The following is a 26,470-nucleotide window of genomic DNA, read 5'->3' as shown; positions in this document are numbered from 1 at the left end:
CTTTCTTATTCCTTTTTGTGCCTCCTTCAGAAAACCTGCAATGAACAGGTAAAGAGGGAATAACCAGCAGTGCCTTTGTTTCTCAGTTGCTTTGTGCATTTGATATGCTATGCTGTTTGATATTTTTGTTGAATTGTGCATTTGATATGCAGTATGATTACATGTAAAAGAGACTGACAGCATTGTATTTGTGTGTGTGTGTGTGTGTAGACTTCCTCGTAAACCTATCACAGAGACAGACATTGAGTTTTACCACGTCCCGACTCACGGTGATGCCAGCAGGAAACGCATCATGGAGGACACAGAGGACTGGCGTCCACGGACAGGAACTTCACAATCCCGCTCGTTCCGTATCCTGGCCCAAATCACCGGCACTGAGTCTGAATTCGGTGAGAGTTTATTTTATTGCTTTTTAAATGTTCTTTTATTCATTTTTATATTTTATTATATGCATTTGTATTATTTTAATAATAATATTCAGAAAATTATTCTTACATAAATGGTTACATTGTTGCACTGTTTCAACTATTTTGTCCTGCTCATGTTTCATGAATTAGACCCGTTGTGTGGAAAACCTTCAATACTGAATTTGAGATAAAGATTTAAATGAATGTTTTAAACTGAAGTTGAGAGAGAGAAAAACAGATGGGAGAAAGCAAGAGGATGAGGATGTCTTTTAAACATGTCGTCTATCACACTGAAAGCATGTCGTTTTAAATCTTTTCTGTATAATGTTGATGTCTTTCAGATCTCTCACAGGAGGCTGAATCAGCAAAGAAGACAACAAAGTAAGTTCCTCTGCTCGCCAGCTGTTTTGGAGTGTGTGCTGTGTGTTTTTTTGTTTTCGTGATGAAGATTGGTTGAGGTTTTCTCTGAAGGGTGTTTGTGCTGTTATTTACCTGTGTGAGTTTGGCGTCCCGTGGCCTGTTATTTGGTGGTGTTTCTGTTAAAGCTCTGGCTCTAGTTAACCAGCATGGGCAGATCTCTGACACTTTCCAGCACTAGGGCACAAAATAGTCGTTTTATTTATTCCTCAACAAAAGGGCAGTTAAAGGAAGTGTTTAAAGGGATAGTTAGCCTGAAAATACAAATTCTGTAATTTACTCACCCTCAAGCTGTTCCAAACCTGTATGAGTTTCTTTTTCTGTTGAACACAAAAGAAGATATTTTGAAGAATGTTGGGAACCAAATAGTTGACGGTACAGTTCACATCGACTTCCATAGTATTTATTTACTCTGTACTGTGGAAGTCGATGTCTATCATCTTTTGTTTGGAACAACTTGAGGGTGAGCAAATGTCGCCAACATTAACATTTTTGGGTGAACTACAGTATCCCTTTAACCTAAAGAAAGTGTTGGTTATCAACCTCAAAAGCTTGAGCTAAATATGACATGAGCTGTTTTAACTGATTGTCTATTTCAGTTTGTAATTCTTGCAACCTTATTCTGTGGCCATAACCATCACTAAAGCATGACATGATGAAAAAATATATATATATATATTTTTTAATGTAGCGGTTTGTTGAAATAAAGTTTTACATTAATTTAAAAGTTTTTGGTAACACTTTACTTAAGTTCTTTATATATAATGCATTATAAAAGTAGAATTTTGCATTGTAAGACACCTTATAATGCATTGTATGATCTCGTTAATAACTTTATGCAGTTATAATACATCATAATTCTTATCTATTCATTGTTACACATTTAGAAAGTGTAATGCACTAAAACACATGACAAACACACCTTAAAATATTCATGTTAACTTTGGTTATTTTGTTATTTATGAAAACATATAATGCATTACAATTAGTGCTGTCAAACGATTAATCGCAATTAATTGCATACAAAATAAAAGTTTTTGTTTACATGATATATATATATATAAATGTATATGTATACATGTATAATGTATACACATATATATATATATATATATATATATATATGTATATGTGTTTATTGTGTGTATTTAGAATGTATATATAAATACACACACATACAGCATACATTTTTAAAATATTGACATGTATTTAAATGTGTGTGTGTGTGTGTGTATTTAATATATAAACGTAACATATTTTTCTTGAATATATACATGCTTGTGTGTGTATTTATATACAGTACACACACATATATTATGTGAACAAAAACCTTTATTTTAGATGCGATTAATCGCGATTAATCGTTTGACAGCACTAATACTAATGTATTATACATAGGCTTTTTTCTGAGTATCAAATATCAGGTATTTATGGCTTATATAGTAAGACACATTATAGAGCTCATACACCTACATTTTATTCATAGGCCCAAACTGAGAGTTATTCTAGTAACCTTTCACTGTTGATGGTTTGTCGTTGAAGTTGTCATTTAATAACTTTTTATGTGGGTGAATTCATAGTGTGTGAGGTTTCTTGGCTTCGTTTTCCAAAGAATAGCTATTTATGACAATACAGTGCGTGCTGTGTATTTGAGTAATACATTAAAGCTTGGTTTGGGAAGTTACAGAAGTAAATTTAACTCGTGTGCAGTGGCATTTCTGTCTGCATGGTTTGCAGAGTCTCTGTGCTAAAGACATTCACTTCTACAGCTCTTCATACTGTCTTTGTTTCTGTTTCTCTCTCTGGTTCATTCTCTGTGAACAGGGTAGTGAAGATTAATCCTAAGATTGGACCTAAATATCATAAACTCAGAGACTGGCACCATGGAGTGTCTGCTCGAACCCTTAACGTCCTCAGCCTGGTGTAAAAGTGTGTGTGTATGTGTATGTGTGTGTGTGTGTGAGTGGGTCTCTCTGGGACGTTTCCGTGTTGGAATCTGAAAAGAGACTGTAAAAATACAACTGCAGTTTAATCGGAAATGAGAGCATCTGAATCGTCACAAGAAACATCAACATGAGCTCTGTAAAGTGTGTTTGTGTAGATTTGAAGTGTCAAATTCAAACCGCACATCTCAAACTCTGTTTTGGTGGATTTATCGATTTTTATTAGAGAAGTTTATTAGTTGCACTACAGTATTGTATTACACGTGTGGCTTGGATCTTATTTTGTTTCTGTAATGTTTCAGCTTTTGTTCTTTTGATTCCTATTTAAATGAACATTTTGGGCTCCAAACTAGTTAAGCTACACAGAGCATCTGTCAATAAACACTAAAAAAATAAAAAATTCACCTCACCTGGCCAATAAATCTAGCAGCATTTACAGTAATGCACTTCTATGGTGTTCTGTGAGGAAATGTGCAGCTCATACTTTTGTGAAAGTGCTTTATTCTTGTAGATCTTAATAATTATTTTTCTGAACAGAAATGTATCTAGTTAGTTGCATGGTCATGACCCAAGTTTTAAATGCAGTTTTAATTGTTAACAGGTTTATGCATTGTTGTTATATATTCAAAACTGTGTGTATTTGAATTATGATTTGGTGCTCTATGGACTTCCAATATAAGTGCATAAGTGTAAATGTGATATTTATTTTCATAAAATTAGATTTACGACAAGCCTGTCACAGATGCTGTTCTGCAAGTTTTAAACCCAGAATATTCTTTTAAACTCTGCTAAATTTTATTTGATGTTTTACCATTTATTTTAATTAATGACTTAATATCTTCCTCCCCTAGTTTTCCTTATGAAGCAAAATAGAATAAAGTGGCTTGTATTTTCTGAAGAATTTCTGTTGTGTATTTTCTTATTTGTGTTTTTATCTGTTTATGTCTCTCAGTTACTGATTTTAAGCCAAAGTCTTGATGTTTATCCAATCAGTTATGCACACATAATGACAAGTTAACCAGATCCACAAACTTGCTCAATCTAAAACTAGTGGCTCTTTTAAAAAGTGGCTCTACAGTGCAAAGATCCAGTAAAGATTGTTATGATGAAGTGTTTCCAAAATGCTCATAAAAATGAGGAGTAATTCTGTGAATATTTTTCTTTTAATTCACAGTTCTAGGCAACATAAAACATACTGTAATTTGCATATTTAACTTGTAACGTTGAAAAGCATAAAACACATTTTATTAGAAATTATATTATATAATTAGTCATTGTATTTTTCCACACACATTTTAGAGACAGGGAGAGATGAAATGTGCAGTTATACGTTATGTTTTTAATTTAAAAGGGTTAGTTTTGATTTCATGATGAAACTGCTGCAGTTTGTCGTCACTAGAGAGCAGCAGTAACTCTTCCTTCTTAGCGGATAAAACGTGAGTTTTGTTCATGCATTGGTCAGTTTTGGGCTATTTTGCTTCTATAACGTGTCTACTTTCAGACTAGTGGAAGCAAAACATCTAAGTGTTTATCAACACCCCCCCCCCCCCCTTTGTATCTGTAGATTTGAAATACAATACATATCTTTAAAGACTTTACGTTTTCAAAATGAGAATCATCACTTTAGCAGCACTTACTGTAACATTACAGTTATTTTGAATATATATTCTGAAGGTTTCATTCATCTGACGGACATAACCTTTCTTTCAAAACATGCTTTATATGCTGCAACAATGGAAAATCTTACTGGACAAAAGAATAACATTAAACAGTTAAATCTTTAAATGAAACAGTTCAATTCTATCTATCTATCTATCTATCTATCTATCTATCTATCTATCTATCTATCTATCTATCTATCTATCTATCTATCTATCTATCTATCTATGTCTATATGTATATCTATGTCTATATGTCTACATACAGTATATATGTATAATGATAAATGGGTTTAGATTACTGTGATCAGGTTCACACTGACAGATTTCCTCTGCTCATGGATGTGTGTGATGGAGAACTTCCTGTTTGTTTGCCGATTGCTCCTCTCTCATTCGATTAGCCTGCTGTGCTGCTCCACTCTGATTGGATTATTTTCTGTGTAATGAATCTGATTGGCTGAGAGCAGTAACGATCACTCTTATTACTGTGTCTGTCTTCTGCTGTGCCTCTGTGTGTGTTTGTGTGGATCTCAGTTTGTTATCTTCACAGAATGAAGTCGATTCCATTGTGTGTGCTGTATCCTACTGCCACCATCAGTTATATTTTTCTTTATCCTATATTGTTTTTTTTCCTTTCATTGAAGAATGAGCTAACATGATGTCTCTTATTCCTTTACTGAATATGGAGGATTATCAGTTTCACTAACAAAAAACTACCAACCGTGCTGTGTTACTATGGTACTTTGGAGCAGTTGAAAAAAATAATAATAATTGCCACTGTAAATAATATTATTTATTTGAATTAGTGTTTAGCAATGCAGTTAAATGCATCCAAAATATAATGCATTCATTTGAACTGAATTTATTAAAAAGGTAAAATTAATATATATCATATATAATTATATATATTATATATATTATTACTATTATTATTATTTAGTTATTATATACTTTGCATTTGCCAGTATCTTTAATCAGTTGACTTAAACACTGAGTTTAGATTTTTTGTTTTGTGTGTGTGTGTGTGTGTGTGATTGTTTTTGTCATAATAGTTTTAGTTTTAGTAATTTTGTTGTGCAAATGTCATTTCTATGACATTTTTTTATATGTCTATATATTATTTATTATATTTTCATTTGTTAGTTTTAGTTGATTTATTCTTAGTTATTTTATTACTTCAAATTATTTTTAAGTCCAGTCCCCACCTTAGGATAAGCTTGTTTGCAGGGACATTAAAATGATCCTCTAACCACAAACAAACACACAATACTGACTTCATTTTCAACACTAGATCTGTTGTTATATCACTTAAAACTGTACAAACTTCTTTTCTGACATTTACTGTATGAGTGTGGCTGTTTGTATTTTTGTGAATGTGTGGAATATCTCATCAGCGTCCAGATTCAGAACTGAACGGTGGTCCTTTCGGTTTCTATGGCTGGCATTTCCATAACATTCAGTCTCCGGGGGCTTGTAATTAGACAGGAGAGATTGACGGAGAGCAGTTGTGTGGCAGAGAATCAGGGTGGCACGGTGTGTGTGTTTGTGACGGCCACCCAAGATTTCTAGATGCTCAGAGCCAAACTTCTGTCTTCCTGTCCATCAATATTCCTTTCCTGCCTCGCTAAATTTAAACTGCTGGACAGCACAAGCAGACCTGCTGTGTGTTTAATGAGCGTTGTGATGGCATATCTGTCTGTACTCTAGGTACAGTAGAAATGAGCTGTGTTTGGCGTGAGTGTGAGCTCTGTGTGGCTTCAGCTGTTTACAGTGGGGCACTAGCATACTGCTTACTTAACCTTCATGTAAAACAGTTTCCAGTATCCAATTATCAAAGTTATAGTTGACCCAAAAAAGAAAATTTGCTGAGAATGTACTCACCCTCAGGCCATCCACAATGTAGATGAGTTTGTTTCTTCATCAGAACAGATTTGGAGAAATGTAGCATTCCATCACTTGCTCACCAATGGATCCTCTGCAGTGAATGGGTGCCGTCAGAATGAGAGTCCAAACAGCTGATAAAAAACATCACAATTATCCACAAGTAATCCACAACACCGCAGTCCATCAGTTAACAGAAAGCAATTTTATGAATAAAGAACTCAGATTTTAGACATAAGCAACGGTTTGAAGTGAAAAACACCTTAATGCTGGATTTGTTTGTTAGCTTTTTGCTTCGAAAGACTTTCATTTATGGCCTGGACTGGAGTGATGTGGATCATTTTCATAATGCATTATTCTATACATGTAATTACATTATTCTCAACAAATAATAAACAGATTGTTAATACAGAATCGTTTTATAGTATTATAGTAAAATAGTTACTGAAATTCAGTGGTTTTTCATCTACATGCACTACCATTTCATCAAAGAATCATGAACAAATGCATCATGCAGAAATGTTTCTTAAGCAGCAAATCAGTATATTAGAATGATTTCTGAGGATCATGTTACACTGAAGACTGGAGGAATGATGCTGAAAATTCAGCTTTGCAGCACAGGAATAAATAGCATTTTAATATATATTTAAATATTAAACAGTTATTTGAAATGACAATAGTATTTCACAATATTACTGTTTTTACTGTATTTTGGGGTGAAGTAGTGTGTTCTCACTGAAAATTACGAAAAGAAAAAGTACACTTTAAAAACCCGGAAGATGCAGTTAAATAACCAAAGAAAGTAAGTGTGGAATGTTCGACACTTCAATGCACTCAACTGTCACAGTTTTAATTACGAGGGGCTATCAGACTCCTATAATGAATGACAAAATAACCTTATATAATTCATACACTACACGCTTGAGTACGTATAATGTGTAAGTGCATAGTGTATAGTGCATCATTTGGGACGCAGCTAGTGTGTCTGCAATCGCTCTAATAATTATTTGTTGGATTCTGAATCACACAGTGCTGTACATCATGTACAGACAGATCATACAGCAGAGGTCTCAGACACGCCAAGACATACTTGACATATCAGCCTGAGGTTATTTTAATTTTTCCATTATATTTTTACATTTTCATTAAACCCGTATTTGATTAACACGATTTAAAAAAAACTCACAGTAACTATTGTTCAGCTTTGATCAACACGTCTCACGCAGGCGAAACAAGCAGAGTAGTTTAGTTTTGTGTGAAAACATGACTGAAGGCAGACTACAGAGGGAAAGAATGCATACCTACAGTATATGAAAGAATGAATGATTTAATCAGAGCCGATTCTCCCTATACGCAAAGTGTGCAAGCTGTGTAGGGTCCCTGATACTCCAGGGGGTCCCCTTGCTCTCAAAGATGATTTAATTTAAGTTTAATTTTTTAATTTGGCCAGCTGTTCTGAAAACATGAATGTTTGTTTCTTTGAATGCGGTGCGCTGTCGCCCTTTCTATGTAAAAATCTGTAAAATCCTGTAACATGAATGTAATACAGTCTCTTGCTTGAGACAAAAAAAAAACTAAACAGTTGAAACCATACCGAGCCGTGGAAGAGACATTGTTTCTCAAGCGCTTTCCATGAGTGCGATTCAAGACGGAGTGAACACCGACAAATGTATTTATTTGTATGAGTACATAATAGGAAAACGACTGTCTTCAGAAAAGTTTTGATGACATTTGCTTTCCTTCTTCCCTCTATGTAATGAATAATAAAGCTATGGGCATCGTAGCTTTGTTTACAGAGGTTACCGTGAAAACAGCTCTGTCAAACTGTGGATTTACAAATTCATTGAGTCTGTCTGCCATATTTTTGTTCAGACCAATGCGAAAATCAGACAAAATCAGACAGAATTTTTGTTGTAAATCTTAACCAGTCAATGGAAAATAGCCTACCTTTTTGAGAAGGTACTGAGAAGTTGAGATATTTAGAATGCACATTAGCATGTAGAACTGTTTATGGAGCGTTTTTATTTATTTTTTTTACTTTGTATTTATCATTCTGACTTTTTTATATAAAATAAAAATTCAAGGCTGAAATATTATATATATATTTTTTTAAATGGTCAAAACTTTATTTAAACGTGTGCATGTCAGTAGATAACATTTTATGAAAATATTTTGTTAGTTTAAAAAAATCCAGCCATCAATTTCTTATGTTTTTATTTCACTGTTTAAGCAAACAAAAATCGCATATGTGCTAATTTTATTTGTTGGCTTTTGTCATAAAACTTGGTAAAATAAATACAGTGTGGTTATTAACTCTTTTTGTTTTATATTTCCAACACATTTGAACAATGCCGTGAATAACGGTTTGGATTTATATTTAAGAGATTTAAGTATTGTATAACATTATTAGTTCTCAGACGCATTCATTTTTTAAAATATGCTCCTGAATGAAATAATGTTGGAGACCACTGTCATACAGTATACTGCACACAATGTACATATTGCATACTGCTTTCTTTATGAAATAAAAGGTTGTTTGCAGTTTGACCTTCACTTGCACTCTTCTTGGCTTGCCCTTGTAATGATGTGGCTCTCTCTGTGTTTGGTGTGTCAGTGAGGAGCTGGATGATTCTCAGCCCAGTGCTCATGTCACCTGTCCTGTAAAGACCATGATCAAAGCCTCAGGAACACCTGTCAGAAGCACAGCAGGTAATATCACCTCATCACTGAAGATCCAGCTTCTCTCCTGTCCACATACTGACCACAGCGCTGCTCTGTGTATACACTACAAATCTAGATTTTTTTTAAATGCATTATAATATTAGTTTAAAATTTTAGTTTGGTGAAAAGAAATTTCACACATATATATATATATATATATATATATATATATATATATAACTTTAAACCAAAAAACTTTAAACCAAGATACCTTCTGATGTTGATTCATGTTTATTTTGTGCTATAACTAGTAAAGAGGAAGAGATGATCAGTTCATATGCGGCTTGAACTGAGGCGCTACAGTCATCTGTCACGTCACATTGAAGACCTTAAAAAAAAAATTTTTTATTTCTTAAAAAAATTATCACATTTGAAAGCAGCAACTTTGTTTCATACTAAAGGTAGCCTGCTCTGTCCTGTATGTCGGCATGAATGCTAAGCGATGTATATTTCACTGTGTGAGAACGTGATGTGTGACATGAGAGCGGCATGGCTTGTCGGATATAGCAACAGAAACTAAGGGGGGCAGGTCTTTGTGAAGGGTCAGTTAGCAATTCAGACATTTTCAAAGTGCACCAGCCGTTAAGTTATCATTTAATACATTTAAGAAGCGGAGACACCCAGAGACGAGTTGAAGATTTAATGAGTGTTTGTGTATTTGTGTGTGTCTTTGGCAGGTCTCATCACTCCCACTTTTGGTGTCATGAGCAACAGTACTCCTTTAGGCCCCGCCTTGGACAGGCCCAGGCCCCGCCCACACCCCAAAGACGAAGCCTCATTGGTCCAGATGGCAGAACACATCCCCGCTGGAACACGCACTCCTGTGTGCGCTCACTGCGATGTGATCATCAGGTACACAAACTAGTATTCAGTGAAAAATCCACTTTTGTATTTAAATTAGATTTGTCCAAAATAAGATATCCTAGAAGGCTTCATAATGCTGCCACCTACTTTTGGAACAAACAGTCCCTTGTTGGGATTATGCTTATGATCCTCTTCAATGCTGTCTAGATAGGCAAAGCAGCTCACTTCCTTTTGGAACAGATGCACAATATAAAAAATGCAAAAGGCAAAATGAATGTGATACTTAAAAACATGTTTAACAACAGCTGGTGCTATTGATTCATTGTTGTTGTCAGCTTTTCAATTTTAATTTAACAAATACTGACATTGATATTTCATTTTCTCTGCACCTCTAGCTCACTATTACAGGATGAGATATTCATAAAATCACAAAGTCATAAATAGAGCTTTTCTGTGAAAATGTCTCATAACACATCCATGGTGAGCTGACTATGTAGTAAGCATTGTAAGGAATCATGGATGCAAATCTATCCAAAAATCTAAAGCAGCCTCACATATATCCTTCTCATAATTCTGCGCAAAATAAATAAATTAAAGTATGTAAGAGAGATATAACAAGAGATATACTTTTTTGGATTCTTTAATATTTTTATAGTTTATTATTTACAGTATAATTAATATAACATCACTATGATTATTACCATAATGTCAATATACTTATTGTTAATACTATATATTAGTACAATTCATTTAGTAACAGATTATTTATTATAAAAAATTATATAATCATAAAATGAAATATTTCATTATTATTATAATACAGATAATTTTTATTATATAGATAAGTGTTGATATAAAAAACAATTAATATAAACAACATTGACAATTTCTTCCAATATATGTATAATTATCCATCTATCTATCTATCTATCTATCTATCTATCTATCTATCTATCTATCTATCTATCTATCTATCTATCTATCTATCTAACTAACACTATTGATAAATTATACAAACTATAGAAATTTATATAAACACATTGTCTTTTGTCTTACAATATCTGTATAATTATTATTTAATATATTAGTATAATTAATTCAATAGCAACTGTTAATAATTGTATTCTATTTTTTCAGATATATGCGTTGGCTAAATATTTTTGTGCTTATTAAAGTATTTAGCTGTTAGCTTAGTAACTGGCTACTGTAAGTGACTCACTACTAAAACCGATGGAGCGCAACAGTCAGATTGCAGAAGAAAATGAATGAAATACCATTCATTTTCTTCACAGATCAATTGTTTTTGTGACACACCTGACTGACCTGTACACAGCAGGCAGCTCAGTAGGTTTTGCATTAGAACTTTCCTCTGTCTGTCTCTCTCTTTCACTTTGAAAATGAGATGATTAGCTTAAAATAGTGACTCTAAACCAGGGGTCTCCAACCTTTTTGTGAGTGAGGGCTCCCTGAAGGGATAAAATAGTCTTGAGGGCTACTTGTTTGATATAGGCACACACACACACACACACACACACAAAGTTTCAAGTTTTGAAAAATACAACAACAAACTGTAATATTGTTAAATATGACTATTGAATATATAATTACCGTATATACCCGAATATAAGACAAGTTTTTTTGTCTTAAAAAATGGGGGGTCGTCTTATATTCGTGATATAGACAAAATCACGGGGGGAAAGGGAGAAAGAACAACGGCATAAATATGAAATAGTGACTGAATGATATACTTTACATACTTGCATGTAAAATTAGAAAAGCAACATAATATCTGTGTTTAACTAAATTAAAACGCTGCTCCTCTGCCGCGCGATACGCAGAGAGAACAAGAGAGGTGCGCGCACGAGACGCAGAGCGAGCGAGCGAGAGAGAGAGAGAGAGAGAGAGAGAGAGAGAGAGAGAGAGAGAGAGAGAGAGACAGAGACAGAGAGAGACAGAGAGGTGCGCGCGCGCGAGACGAAGAGCGCGAGAGAGAGAGAGGTGCGCGCACGAGACGCAGAAAGAGAGAGATAGAGAGACGTGCAGATTCTAAATATTTTAAATTATTGAATTATTTTATTATGTTTTAATGGTATATGAAATGTCACCAATAGTTATTTTCTCATTTTATGCCATTATCATTAAAAAAATGAAAGATTACAATTCAGGCTATTTATAGAACGTGCTCGGCGGGCGACTCAGAGACTCCACGCGGGCTACCAGGTGCCCGCGGGCACCACGTTGGAGACCACTGCTCTAAACTCACCTCTTACTTTTACAGAGCAAACGTCAGCCACCTTATCCACTGAGAAACACACACCTGTGTAACACATACCAGATATCACACACTCACGGCAGCAAACGGATGTGTGTGAGAGACAGTAATTAGGAATAGGCCTCTTCTCAAAGAGCCTTCCTTTAGCAAATTCCATATTCCAGATGGGAGTAAACATTACACCAGTCTCTGTTTCACCTGCTTGTTGAATTACATCTGAGATTCAGATTTTTACTGATTACCGATGAAGTGTGTCATTCACGTGCAACTAGTGGCAACAAATGTAATTACAGGATGTTTGTTTGTGGCTCTACCTGTCTGTTTCATTATATAATACATGATTTATATGGATCAGAGGGGTGTACTGTATGTAAGATGAAACTAAAAACAAGGCTGTGGGGGATAAACACACAATATAACTATTTTCTGATTCAAGATAGGCTACAATCTACAAAAAGTGCAACCCATTGAAGGTTTCACAGTACAGTCCTTATTACTTTTGGAAAATGTTAATGGAAAAGTTCAGCTAGAAGGAAAATTTGGCTAATTTGGCTTGTTGGTCTCGTACTGTCTAGGTGGGCTTTTCTTTGCCAGAGTAAACTGCAAATTGGACCAGAAGTTGCCCTGTGTCACAACACAACATTTAACTAATGTACTGCACCACAAGTCATGCTGCTGTTCCATGTGTTTTCTCCTTCATACGCATGTATGTGTGTTTCAGAGGGCCGTTCCTGATGGCCATGGGGAAGTCGTGGCACCCGGAGGAGTTCACGTGTGCTCACTGCAGTGTGTCTCTGAGCGAGCTGGGTTTTGTGGAGGAGCAGGGCTCTGTTTACTGCCAGCACTGCTATGAGGAGTTCTTCGCCCCGACCTGCGCACGCTGCCAGTACAAAATCCTGGGGGTCTGTGAGCGTGTGTTTCACAAACACCTCTAACTGCTTGCTTGAGCTTTTTGGCTCATTGATACAAATATATTCACACACAGAGAGACATTAATGTATCTTAGGATGGCCTAAACATTCTCGTCTTTTTTTACAGTGTGTGCATGTACATTCAAAAGCTTGGGGTCAGTGAATGAAATGAATGCTTTCATTCAGCAGGAATGCAATATTCACATTAAAGACGTAGTATGTTACAAAATCTTTCTATTTACAATAAATGCTGAACTTTTTATTCATCATAGAATCCTAAAAAATAAATTCCACAAGAATAGGAAGCAGAACTAATAATCAGAAATGTTTCATGAGCAGCAAATCAGTATATTGTAGTGATTTCTGAAGGATCATGTGACACTGAAGACTGGAGGAATGATGCTGAAAATTCAGCTTAACTATCACAGGAATAAATTATATTTTAAAATATATTACAATACAAAATACTTTACAATATTACTAGTTTTGATTAAATAAATGCATTTTTGGTGACCCCAAACTTTCGACTGGAAGTCTATATGTAAAGATGATGGATGATGATGATGATGATGCTGTTGTGTTTTAACAGGAAGTGATCAATGCACTCAAGCAGACCTGGCATGTGTATTGTTTCCTGTGTGCATCCTGCCAGCAACCGATAAGAAACGATACTTTTCACCTTGAGGATGGAGAGCCGTACTGCGAGAGAGGTGTTTGTTTGTCCATTACTTTCTGTAGACATCGGTTATTTTAAAACTGAATGAATGGTATTTTAAATCACTTAACTCCCATACAAATCTTTCTGCATTTACTGTACCGGTATATTGTTCATGTTCATTAGCTGATCATTTTCCTCAACAATCATTGGAACATTAATCATGGGAAAGGAAAAAATTAACAAATTATATTTTTCTTATATCCACATTATTTATCTAAGACATTTATAAACTCAAGCATAGAGTAAATTGAGACTTTTATCTAAGTCTCCAACTTCTCGTGGAAATTTATTTGATGAAAAATATTATTACGATTTAAAATAACTGTTTTGTATTTGGATATATTTTAAAGTGTAATTTATTTCTGTGATGCAAAGCTGAATTTTCAGCATCATTACTCCAGTCTTCAGTGTTACATGATCTTCAGAATTCATTTCTAATATACTCATTTGCTTAAATGCTGCTTTATATTTTTGTGGAAACCATGACTTATTTTTTTTTTTCTGGGTCCTTGATGAATAGCAGCATTTATTGAAATACTGTATAAATCTTTTGTAACCTTATAAAGTAAATGTCTTTGACACTTTGGTCAATTTATTGATCTACAACGTGTATTTCTTACTGAATGAAAGCATCCATTTCTTACAAAAATCTTTTGAGCAGTAGTGTATACTATCCAGATTATTATAATTTTTTTTAGCTTTGCAGTGTACTCTTACATTATGGCAACAATTGTGTGTATTTGAATTTCAACTAAGGAATTTGAGAAGAAACATCAGAGACAAAGCTGATAGTTAAAGTGCCTCTGAGTTTTCTAATTGTGTGTTTAGATTACTACAGTCTGTTTGGGACGGGCTGCCGTGGTTGTGATTTCCCCATAGAAGCAGGAGATAAGTTTCTGGAGGCCCTGGGCGGCACCTGGCACGACACCTGCTTCGTGTGCTCAGTAAGTGTGTGTTCAGGCTCAGCTGAGAGTGTGTGTGTTCACTGAGCGCTGTGTGATGAATGTCTGCTGTGTTCTCTTCAGGTGTGCAGCGTCAGTCTGGAGGGTCAGACCTTCTTCTCCAAAAAGGACAAACCGTTTTGCAAGAAACACGCTCACACTCTCAAAATATAAATGCAAAATGAAAAACAAATAAATAAATAACACATATTTACAAAGATATAAATGACACATACTCAAAGGAAAAGCAGTTCTGATGTGGTTTGAATGAAGGATGATCTGTTAGAAGAAGAAATAAGATATTCTAAAGAATGTGTGTAACCAAACAGTTGCTGGTCCCCATTGACTTCCATATTAGGGGAAAAAAACATGGGAGTCAATGGGGACCACCAAATGTTTAGCTGTCAACATTCTTCAAAATATATTTTGTGTTCAACAGAAGAAAGAAACTGGATTAGAACTTGTGTTAGTAAATGTTGACTGGATTTTATGTGTTTGGGTGAAGAACTATCCCTTTGATTTTCGCACTTCATTGAAAACTGTGATAAAATAAGGACCAAACAATTGGAGAAAAGTCTGAAGAAATGCACTTAGTTTATCTGACATAAAACGCTGCGGCGAGGAAGTGTGTATCATCTTGCTTCCCTCGACAAAAACCAATAGGATTTTTCCATTGGATTTGGATTATTGGAGAAATGCAGCTCAGTGACTGACCATAGTTTAGGATTCTAACACGTTTATTCATCAAGATGATCTTCACAAATAAACACAACTTTTGAAGGCCTAAAGCAGTCACTATAAGTATGAAACTAAACAAAGGCTATAAATGAATTATAAATGGTCACATTATGTTTCTGACAACTCTTTCAGTATTAATTTAAATCTAGAAAGTATTATTATAAACACAATAAGGCTGTGAATGCCGACTAGAGACTAGATGAGTTTTTATGATGTCCCTGACACGCTCTGTAGTCCCATTTAGCCACTTTTTCTTTATGTAAGACACATACATAAGAGGTTAAAATAATCACGAGAGGGGTATTACTGATGTATTTTATGTTGTAGAATAAAATGTGAAAATATCTTGAGCTTATGTTAAACACAGACCTTATTTCACACACAACAGAATGATGGAACTGTAAGTGCAAAATAGCAAACTCACGTCCTCTCAGCACTCTATTGCCAAATATTACGTTGTCACCCACTTATATAGCAAACTTCACAACATACGAAGATGCCATCTGAGAGGTTAGATAAGAAATAAATAAGAAGCATACTGATTAAGGAAATGAAAACTCTAAATGATCAGCTGTCGTTAAAGGCATTCTGAAATCAAAAATAAAAGGAACACAAATTTACAGCAGAATATGGACTAATTTTATAGTGCTTTTTAGTCATTTTCACAGCCTTTTCCAAACCGCAAGTTTCAAGTTTCACAGTAGAATGATATAATATGCATTTGTAAACGTGAATTGAAGGGAAGTGTATTTATTTCTATGCGATATAGTGGCCGACTCTTGATTTTACTATATTGTGTTTGTTTTCATGCCTGTTTTATCTATTTTATATATATTAGATTTGCACTTTCAACAGTTTCTGTTTTTGTAAAACTTCAAAAACTCTTGTTTGCTTTATACAAGTTTTAATAAAATTAAATGCCAACATTCTGCTGTCCCCTTAATTTCAATCTTTTACCTCTTATTTACCTCCAATTATTAACATGTACATGGGAAATTTGTTTGGTGAACTGTATGGAATTCCGTATGGAATTCGTTTTTTTTTCTTTACTTTTTGGATTTTTCAAAAATGTGTTTTTTTTCTCTCTTGGAAAAAAGGGTGAAAATAAGTAACTAGGGCTGTATTTTCTATTTTATAGGCTATAGTTTTGCAGATTCACACACACTGATAAATAAATAAACGTCTCAAACTGAATCAGTTCTTCCATATTGTTCCTTTTAAGGACATTTGCCGTCCAAGGCAGCATCATTATTGCTCATATTTGGTGTTATTTATTTAAGCAGACTCTTAAAGGGGTCATATGATGTTGCTAAAAAGAACATTATTTTGTGTATTTGGTGTAATGAAATGTGTTTATGCAGTTTAAGGTTAAAGAAACACATTATTTTCCACATACTGTACATCATTGTTGTTCCTCTATGCCCCGAAACATGTCGTTTTTTAAAAAGCACATCGGTCTGAAAAGCGAGGTGTGCTCTGATTGGCCAGATATCCAGTGCTTTGTGATTAACCAAATGCCTCAAGTGTGTGACAGAAATGTTACACCCCTTGCCATATTGTGATGCGTGTCCTGGTCAGAACAACAGCACGGCATGACAAAAACAATAAAACCCATTACAAACTAGCCATTTGTTGCACCCAGTGGGGACATAGTTACGGATTATAATGACTTAAACTGAGTTTTTACGCATTGCATTGCATCGCATCGCGCCACTTGAACATAAAACCATGTCTGCATTTTCGATCAAAGAAACGACAAACAACAGGCAATACTCTACACAAGCGGTTCTCAATTCCAGTCCTCGAATAGTCATAGAATTGAGCTCCTTGCATGAACTTTGTTCCCATTGACATGGTCCCTAAACAGTGTTCATTGCTCCCTACTCCTTGAGCAGGGGAAATTGGTTGAAGTTTACCTCATTTCAGAACATTCACACATGGACAAGTTCACACATGGCGCAAGGACTGGAATTGAAAACTACTGCTCAAAACTCGCGTTTGAATCATCAGTGGCAAATCCTTTACATATGCAAGCGTACTTATAGACTGTGAGTCAGAACAGCCGGCATTCAAATTTTCTCTCCCAGGATCAGGAAACAGTCCTCCATAAAATGTGCTGCACACATCTGAATATTTGGGTTGAACTGTTTGTAACAGTTTTGTAAATACAACTTAACCTCTGATTTTTAGTTGTGTCCACTTTTGGAAGACCAAGCAAAGTATTTTCACTTTCAAAATGAAACAGCTTCTCCACAACTTGAGGCTGGCGGCAACAGCGAGAATAAAAGGTTACGTCTTCTTTCTTTGCGTGAACATTTGGGCGGCGTTATGCAAATCTTCCCAAATTGCTACATAGACGTTTAAACGAGGCATTTTAGGACAGCATGTATGAGTCTTAACTTTGATTAAGAATATCTCTTTGGGTTTGAGACTTTAGTTTTTGCAACTTTACAGATCTTCTCTATGTACCAAGAGCTTGTAACCCTTTAAACAGAAAGGACAAATTTAAATCGCATCACATGACCCCTTTAAATGTAAACGTAGAGTTTGAATTGACCCTGATGCATTTGTGCTCCAGACATGGATGACTCCTCATGCTTCTGATTCAGGAGACGTGTATTGCTACTTTACTGAGATCGAACCTAAAAACAGGCAATATTTATAATACAACAGATTTATAAATTGAGCCATATCTGGCAAAGCTAAATCAAGGAACTAAAAGTTTTTTGTCAAAGTGAAGTGTTGTGTGCGTTTCTCTCTCTCAGGTGAGTGGTTTGACTGTAATGGCTGTAACTCACACCAGCACATGAGCTCAGGGGTCGTGACCTCTGCCCAACACATGAATGAGACATTCACTCCGGCCACAAAGAACACCTTCTCTCGCTTTCTGTCTTTTCTCCTTGTCCTCTCTCTTCACACTAGTCTGAGGGGGGTGGCTCAATTCATATATGAAAGCTGTAAAAAAAAAACTGCTTAACTAACCAAATTATTTTAAATATTAAAGATTTTTGATAGTATGTGCATAATTGTATCATAGTGTAGTCCTTAATTAATCTGTACTTTGTTTACTATATATGTACCATAGTATTTACATAGTATGTGAGGTACGTCAGAGAATGGTATTTTCAAGAGTATCTCATGGCATTGCCTTTGTGGTGGTACTTATTTGAATAGTGGGGCATATTGTCACAAGTTGTGATTATGTTGCTTATTGACGATAATTTAGGAAGAATAAAGTAGAAGAAATTAAACCATATGCAGGGTTATTATAGTTAATAAAAACTAAAATCATAAAAACATTGAAAATAAACTAAATGTTAACTAAAATATGTACATTTAAAAATATTTAATTTCAGCCAGTGGCCAAGGCAACATCATTCTCATTTTTGTTTAGTTTAACTTTAAGTACTAAATAACTAAAGCTAAATAAACTAATAAATAAAAATTGATCAAATCTATATAGGCATATTAATAATAATAATAAAATACTAACAAAAAAATTATATTGCTTTAAAATTAAGGTGGAAACAATAAAAAAATATATAAAATGTACTACAAAATAGAAACAAAAACTTTTATATTAAAATAACTGTGATATAAATTTAAATAAATAAATAAATATGAAATAAAGCAGTCCAAAACATTCTGTTTAAAATGTTTAAAGGGATATTTATTTATTTATTTTTATTTTGTAAAATTAGAATCATAAAACAAGTTATAATGGAAAATGTCTACTGTTATTTAATAAATTGCAATAATTATTTACAATAGCTAAATGCATTTTATAAACTAAATATGTGAACTAACCTTGTTTAGGTAGTAAATCGTTGTTTGTATTTATTTATTTAGGTTCCTAAATCGCCTGGCGCTTAACTATGTGGGTTGAGTTTGTCTGTGAGCGTGCGCGCGCCGCCGGTAGTCGGTGTCGTGGAGTTCCCGCGCGTCTCGCGCTGCTGATGTTGACGAACGCTGAAGAACAACTGACACATCATTCACACGGAGTCGCGGACTCTCTGGAGCTTTTAACAAGAAATCACGGAGACTTGGACTTCAGAACGGGTAAGAATACAGTCAGTCCCCGTCTTTTCAGCGGAGAGAAGTGATTCGGATCGGTCTCCTGGTATATCTGCTCTCCTAACAGAACTGCGATTGATTTCAATGATTTGTAACATTTAATCGGTGCGTTCTGATGACGGTTCGTTGACTAGCACTGCGGATTGCATTGTACATTGATTGTTACAAACATCTACCATGGTAAATATCCACCGAAATAAGTTACTATCGTACTCTATATTCCAAAGAGAGCATATTAAGAATATATATTAATACTATATGTGATGTAACGTTATAGTTTAGTAGTAAGTTAGCTAACTGTAACGTTAGTTACTGTGACATTTTAGGATAACCAACGTTTAGCATAAAAACATGATTGTTATACTGCACAGGTTTTTATGAAACCAAAATTTTTCGCAGTTTGTGTCTTTAGAACTGTTTACAATATGATTCAGTAAAAAAACAATTTACTACCATGTTTTTGTCGAAGGGTACCATAATCTTTGAATTACTTATTACCACATAACTACTATAGCAAGTGAAAATGGTAAATATTGAGTACAGTGTTGTATATCATAATACTATGGTATTAACATCTGGTACATCATTGTACTATTGCAGCACAGCACTTATTTGTTAGGGAAATAATTGAAGATATTCTCCTTGTCATATGCTTTTGGACAGTTTGTAATGTGATATTTTGGAGTTGCACTTCAAAGGAACTTTAAAAAAAGTTGAAGTGTGTCACTGCATTAGAAATACAGCCTGTTTTCAAATGAACAACTGCTATTGGTCAGAGAAACCGATAGTCGTGCCTCCAAGCTTATCATTTTGTACTTACATTCTTCTTTCTACTTCAATTTGACAGTGTAAAAACTGTTTAAATCATCGTCATTTTAGGTTTTATGGTGTTGCATTGTCATAATGACAGTTGGATATAACTAAACAGAGAAAAGAAGTTTAGCAATTGGTTTTTATTTCAATTATTTGAAGCTGTAAAAGCTATTTATATAATTTTTTACAGTCATTTTACGGCTTTGTTGAATTGTCATTGCGTTTTAAAACAAAAAAGTTTTAAAATCAGATATAACTTTACACAGAAACGTAATTTTTTTTATTTTTGTTAACATTGTGTTAATATAGTTAGCTTTTGTGGCTTTATTATTGAAGAAGGTGTATTTTAACCTTTACCGATTGGCCATGTTCACTTACACCATAAGTGCCTCACTGTAACGCAGATTTGAAGGGACAAGAATTGAAAATAAAATTTTTTGTGGTTATCAACAATATGCCAAAAATGCTGGCGATTCAGCTCAGCTTGAACCGCTAAAACCAGAACACACTGGACGGATTTGCACTGCAGATTTGGTCGTGATATAAGGTGTTCAGGACACGTTTGCTGGGAATATGATACAGCGACAGAAACTTTTAACTGCTCTGATAAGGAGTTAACTCACACTATCTTGATAGCCTCTAGTCTTTCAGCACTTAGAGGGTAGTCACAACAGGAGAGATTTTCTCTTGGGATAATGAAAGAATCAGACTGTTTGTGTCCATTAGCTGCTTGATTTTTGACTTTTATGAACCATCTGCTCCATGAACACAAGAATCAATTGTTGAATGAAGCACAGTTCACACAATGTCTTCAGTGTTGAGCAAAGTCACTATAGCTTGATTTCACTGTGTTGCGTATACCGTTTGTATATTTTTTGTGATTGTTAAAACATGTTAGCTTTAGAGTACATCAAAATATAGTATACTAGATGAATTGGTGTGGCATATTAAACAGCATATTTTTATTATGGACTAGTTCAGTGGTTTTCAAAGTGGGGGCCGCCATGTGGCGCCAGGGGGGCCGCAGCAAGTTGGAAGAAAAAAGCAAAAAAAAAAAAAAACATTTATATAAATATTTTACAAATATTAAAAAAATATTTATTATTATTATGAGTATTGTTATGAAATAGCATTCTAATAATTTGTCGATATCTGAACATTAAACTTTTAATGCTAATCTTTCTGATTGGCTGGTACACGTAATCTGTCAGTGTAGCCTTGGTAACAACCGCCAGTGCTCAGCTATTCAGCTATTTATTTAGTTAGCTGGCTAACTCTGTCAAACCTCTATCAAAATGGATAGATTTTTAAAAAGGAAAAAACCTGACGAGCCAGCAATCGAAACCTCAGATAAAAAAAATCAGAAAACGAACTCCTGGCCAATTAAGACTCGTAGGTATGAGGCAGCATACATTAAGTATGGATTTACCTGCGTCACACACAAGAATGGACACGAGTGCCCCAAATGCGTTCTCTGCTTCGAGATACTCTCCAACGAATGCTTAAAACCATCAAAACTTCAACGTCACCTGAACCAGAAGCATCCAGCAGAGGCCGAAAAACCAATTGACTTTTTTAAAAGAAAGCAAGAACATTTGACCAGGCAGTCAGCAACATTCGTGCGGCAAGCTACTGTCCCTGAGAGAGCATTGAGGGCATCGTTTTTGGCTTCCTTTCACATTGCGCGAGCTAAGAAGCTGCACACAATTGGAGAGGATTTGATACTACCAGCTACTAAAGACATTGTTAAAGAGCTACTGGGTGAGGATGCTGCCAAGATAATTAACGCTGTACCACTCTCTGATAACACTGTGAGCAGACGTATTGGAGACATGGCTGAGGATGTGTCTGCTCAACTGTTGGACCAGGTGAGAGCTAGCGAATATTTTGCGCTGCAGCTAGATGAAAGTACAGATGTGGCAAACGCTGCCGAGTTGCTTGTGTACATAAGATTCATTTCCCAAGAAATGTTCGTTGAGGAAATACTGTTTTGTAAAGAACTTGAAAGTAGAACCACCGGGAAAGAGATTTTTCAAGTGCTGAACGAATATATTAATTCAAATGGACTTGACTGGTCTCGTTGCGTGGGTGTGTGTTCTGACGGGGCCGCGGCTATGACTGGGAAGAACAGTGGGGTGACAGCTCTCATCAAACAGAAGGCCCCGAATGCAGCGTTCACGCACTGTATGCTCCATCGAGAAGCACTGGTGGCTAAACGGTTGGATGATGAGCTTAACCAGGTACTACAGGACGTAATACACGTAGTAAACTTCATTAAAGCACGCCCCTTGAAACACAGACTTTTTGCTATTCTGTGTAAAGAAATGGGAGCCCGTTTTGATGGATTGCTTCTTCACTCAAACGTACGCTGGCTTTCACGAGGGGCAGTTTTGAACCGTGTGTATGAGTTGCGGAGGGAGGTTGCAGAGTTTCTCTTGTCTGAGAAACATCAGCTGGCTGACCGTTTTACAAATGAAGCCTGGATTCTCAAACTTGCATATATGGCTGACATTTTTTGTCATCTGAATGTGCTTAACCAAAGCATGCAAGGGCGTGACACATACATAGTGCATATGCAAGACAAAGTGCGTGCTTTTTCCCTGAAGATTATGCTGTGGTCAAACAAGCTCAAGGAGGGAATTACAGAAATGTTCCCACTTTTACACCAAGAGCTGCTGTCATCTGGTGGTGAGTTGAACACCATTTCTTCACTGATACAATCACACCTGGAGCACCTCCAGGGATATTTCAGAGAATATTTCCCTGACATTGACAGCACCCATCTAAACTGGGTAAGGAACCCATTTGCCCCTGATGTAGGCTCTTGTCTGGACTTAAAATCACAAGAGGAGCTGATTGAGATGACTTCTTCATGGGATTTAAAAATGAAATTTGAGACTCTTTCTCTCTCTAACTACTGGATGTATGTAAGAAATGACTTTCCAATCCTAGCTGAGAGTGCTCTGAAATTCCTTCTTCCTTTTGCAACCACTTATTTGTGTGAGTCTGGTTTTTCAACTTTAAAAGTACTTAAAACAAAACACAGAGCACGTCTAAATGTGGAGAGTGACATGCGTGTTGCACTGACAGACATAAAGCCCAGGCTGGACAAACTATGTAGAAGCCACCAGGCCCATCCGTCCCATTAATATCCTCTCTCTCTCTCAGTGTTGAATGTTGCAACCAGGCCAAGCACTCCCATTGACACACACACACACACACACGCACACACACACACACACACACACACACACACACACACACACACACACACACACACACACACACACACACACACACACACACACACACACACACACACTCTTTAAGATCTTTCTTTTTCCATTCACTGACTGACACACACAGATACAATGTTGAATGTTGAAATTACTGTTCCAGATTTGAAGATATTGAAATTACCATATATGATGATCTGACATACAAATGTTGTTATTACAACACTAATAAATGTCAATGGATGTTCACCCAGATGTTTAATTTGTTTATTTATTTACATTTGCCGTAGTAGGTATTGTCGATGGGTTCAATAACACATCATGCAAAAGGGGGGCCTTGGCCAGAACTTAGTGGTATTATGGGGGCCTTGTCATGATAAAGTTTGGGAACCCCTGGACTAGTTGATTGATGTGCCTTAACCCTGTATAGTCTGATTTTTTCAAAAAGAAAAACGTCTAAAAAAGTTTTAAACTCAACTTTATTTTAGTTCATGGAAATTATTTGTAATAGTTCTAGTCTTAGTTAAGAAAAACAACATCAGCTGGACAGAATACAGCAGAATTTATAGGTCTCATGATGCATTTTAAAGATATTTTTAACTTGAGATGGACCTTAAGTGGTGCAAGGCACAATTAAACAAACAATGGGAGATGTGATATACAGTAACATCCAAATGTCTGTTTGCATAGAACAGTATTTTATAAAATGCAGACTGAATCTAACATAGAGCACAGTAGTTATCTTAAAATGTATTGTTAAAATTGATGCATTTGTTACAAAAATATGGCTATAGTGGCGATACTTTAATGATTTAGAGACAGTCTCTGATAACACACTGAAATCTTCATTAAAGATGTTTTCTATACAGTCATGCCAGTTGCTATAAATATTTAACATTGAATAAATAAAATACAACGAATCCAAACTAACTATAATCGGTTGCAGGCTATTGTTGTTTTTCAGGTTATGTGTTGTGCAGTAGCAGTTTACAACAGTAACATCTTCATTGTGTGTGATATCAAAACAAGTTCACTAATATGACTGTAGGTCCAATGTCATGGATGAACAGAGAGTGAGAGACCTGAAACTATGAGCTTTACACACACACACACACACACACACACACATGAACTAATCAGGTCCAGCTGTGTGTCAATGTGTGTTATGTGGAGTTCACGTTGGAGAGTGTGTGACCATATGGCATAAAGCGTCCAATTCTTACCTCACCCCCCACCTTCCGTCATGGGACTAGGCAGGAAAGACTCAACAACCAGCCAGAGTCAAACAGCAGATGTGAGTGTGTGTATGAGAGAGAGCGATGGAATGTGTGAGTAGTACACCCCATCTACAGCGCAAGTCGACAAAACTAGAACACTTATAATCAACATGAAATCTAAATGTCATAACTTGCTCTTCCTGTGATAAAACTCACTTGATGATTCAACTCTGACTTTTCACAATCCGATCAAAAACTAACGCTTATAATCAAGATCCATCTTATATTTTTTTCTTGTTAAATAAGCAGTTATTTTATTGTCATTTATATACGATTATATTATTTATTCATCTTTAATTAGCCTTAATTTTTCTATTTTCAATTTTAACTTTTTCAACTTTTTTTCTTTTCTTTTTAAAATATTCTATATTGTGCAATTATTTTTATTTTCAATAATAATTACATTTTTTATTAAATGTTTCTATTTTAGAATTTAATTTGTTTTAAGTAACACTTTTAGTACTTCAACTTACTTATTTCACATAGTTGCCAAAACAGCTTCCTGATTTTTACGTTTTTCAAGTTCTTCATCTAATATTTTATTTTATTTTATTTTATTATTTAAAATGAATGGAAACCATTATTAATATTGTTAATTAAAACTAACAATGTCGCTTAGCCATTTTACTTGGAAATGCATGTGGTTAATATTGACAACACTTCAATTTCTTGCCAACTTTAAGTATATATTTATATTTAAAGGAAAAACTATTACGGAAGTTTTGGTAATTTTGTTATTTTCTGTATCCCTTTATTTTTTCAGTTTTAGTAATTTTGGTACTTCAATTTATTTTTCAAGGCAGTATTTATCATTTTCAATTTCAGTCCAAGTTTTTAATTTAATATTTATATTTTATTTTACTGCAGCTTTAATTTAGTTACCAAAAATTATTTGAACTAATAATTTTAGTTTTAGTTAACAATTACATCTCTGCAAAGCTGTCTGAAGTGAAAGTGTGCAAAGTTGTCGTAAATTGTCTTGTTACAATCAACAAAGCTCACTGTACTGCTGGTGTGCAAAGTCAATAAAACTAGCATTCTTGTGGTGTATAGACACTATGTTTGGGCGCCTATATTTATTAGGTTTTCTTAGATTTTTCACTTCCTTTGGAATTAGAATGCTAATATGACTAGCTGAATTTAATACAGACTGTGTGTATTTAAGTGTGTGGTTGTGTATGTGTGTGTGACTCAAAGGGAGTCTCTGTTTGAGCTCCATTGGTCTCAACCTCACCCTGACACTGCTCACATTAATACACACACATTCATGTTTATGTGATGTTGCTTGCATCATTTGACTTGAGAAGTGTCAGGCTGGCCCTAAAATTCAATATTTATTGGAGTGTTATGTGCAAGTGTTCATAGTATAATCATTTAGTATATAGTGAAAGGTGTGTGAATATGGCCTTATTTGATTGTTTGTTTTTTCTCTTCACAGGTGATCTGTATTCTGATTGGCTGCAGGTTGGTTATGGAGGGTCCTTATATCAGAAAGGTGAGTGGTATTGATTCTTCAGATGGATTATGACTCATGGGGCCTAAAGATACAGTTTCTGACCGATAATAATGCTGAGAAGTAGGCGAGGAATGTTTTGCACAAACAAGGATATAAGGATGACTCTCTCCCAGTACAATACATTGAACACACATCCAGAGCTC

General features: G+C 35.1%; 2 protein-coding genes across 7 annotated transcripts in view; both read left to right on the top strand.

Moving 5' to 3' along the window:
- The window catches only part of LOC132140635 (PDZ and LIM domain protein 5-like), a 48,237-nt gene extending 31,897 nt beyond the window's left edge, over positions 1-16,340 (top strand). For 3 of the 5 annotated variants that reach the window (XM_059549480.1, XM_059549478.1, XM_059549476.1), the window contains 8 exons: positions 211-389; positions 749-788; positions 8,921-9,015; positions 9,705-9,879; positions 12,825-13,005; positions 13,604-13,724; positions 14,561-14,676; positions 14,758-16,340. In XM_059549480.1, coding sequence (XP_059405463.1) covers positions 211-389; positions 749-788; positions 8,921-9,015; positions 9,705-9,879; positions 12,825-13,005; positions 13,604-13,724; positions 14,561-14,676; positions 14,758-14,847 — 997 coding nt within the window. In that variant the 3' untranslated portion in view covers positions 14,848-16,340. Of the gene's footprint in view, positions 1-30; positions 49-210; positions 390-748; positions 789-8,920; positions 9,016-9,704; positions 9,880-12,824; positions 13,006-13,603; positions 13,725-14,560; positions 14,677-14,757 lie in introns of all 5 variants that reach the window. The other 2 variants (XM_059549479.1, XM_059549477.1) reach the window with 1 other exon arrangement.
- A 2,989-nt stretch (positions 16,341-19,329) lies between these two features.
- bmpr1ba (bone morphogenetic protein receptor, type IBa) overlaps positions 19,330-26,470 on the top strand; it is a 60,045-nt gene continuing 52,904 nt past the window's right edge. For both annotated transcript variants that reach the window (XM_059549473.1, XM_059549474.1), the window contains exons 1-2: positions 19,330-19,470; positions 26,250-26,306. The gene's annotated coding sequence lies outside the window, so the exon portion shown is untranslated. The remainder of the gene's footprint in view (positions 19,471-26,249; positions 26,307-26,470) is intronic.

Source organism: Carassius carassius, chromosome 5, assembly GCF_963082965.1.
Source record: "Carassius carassius chromosome 5, fCarCar2.1, whole genome shotgun sequence".
Taxonomy (NCBI): domain Eukaryota; kingdom Metazoa; phylum Chordata; class Actinopteri; order Cypriniformes; family Cyprinidae; genus Carassius; species Carassius carassius.
This window is presented reverse-complemented; position numbering and strand designations above follow the sequence as displayed.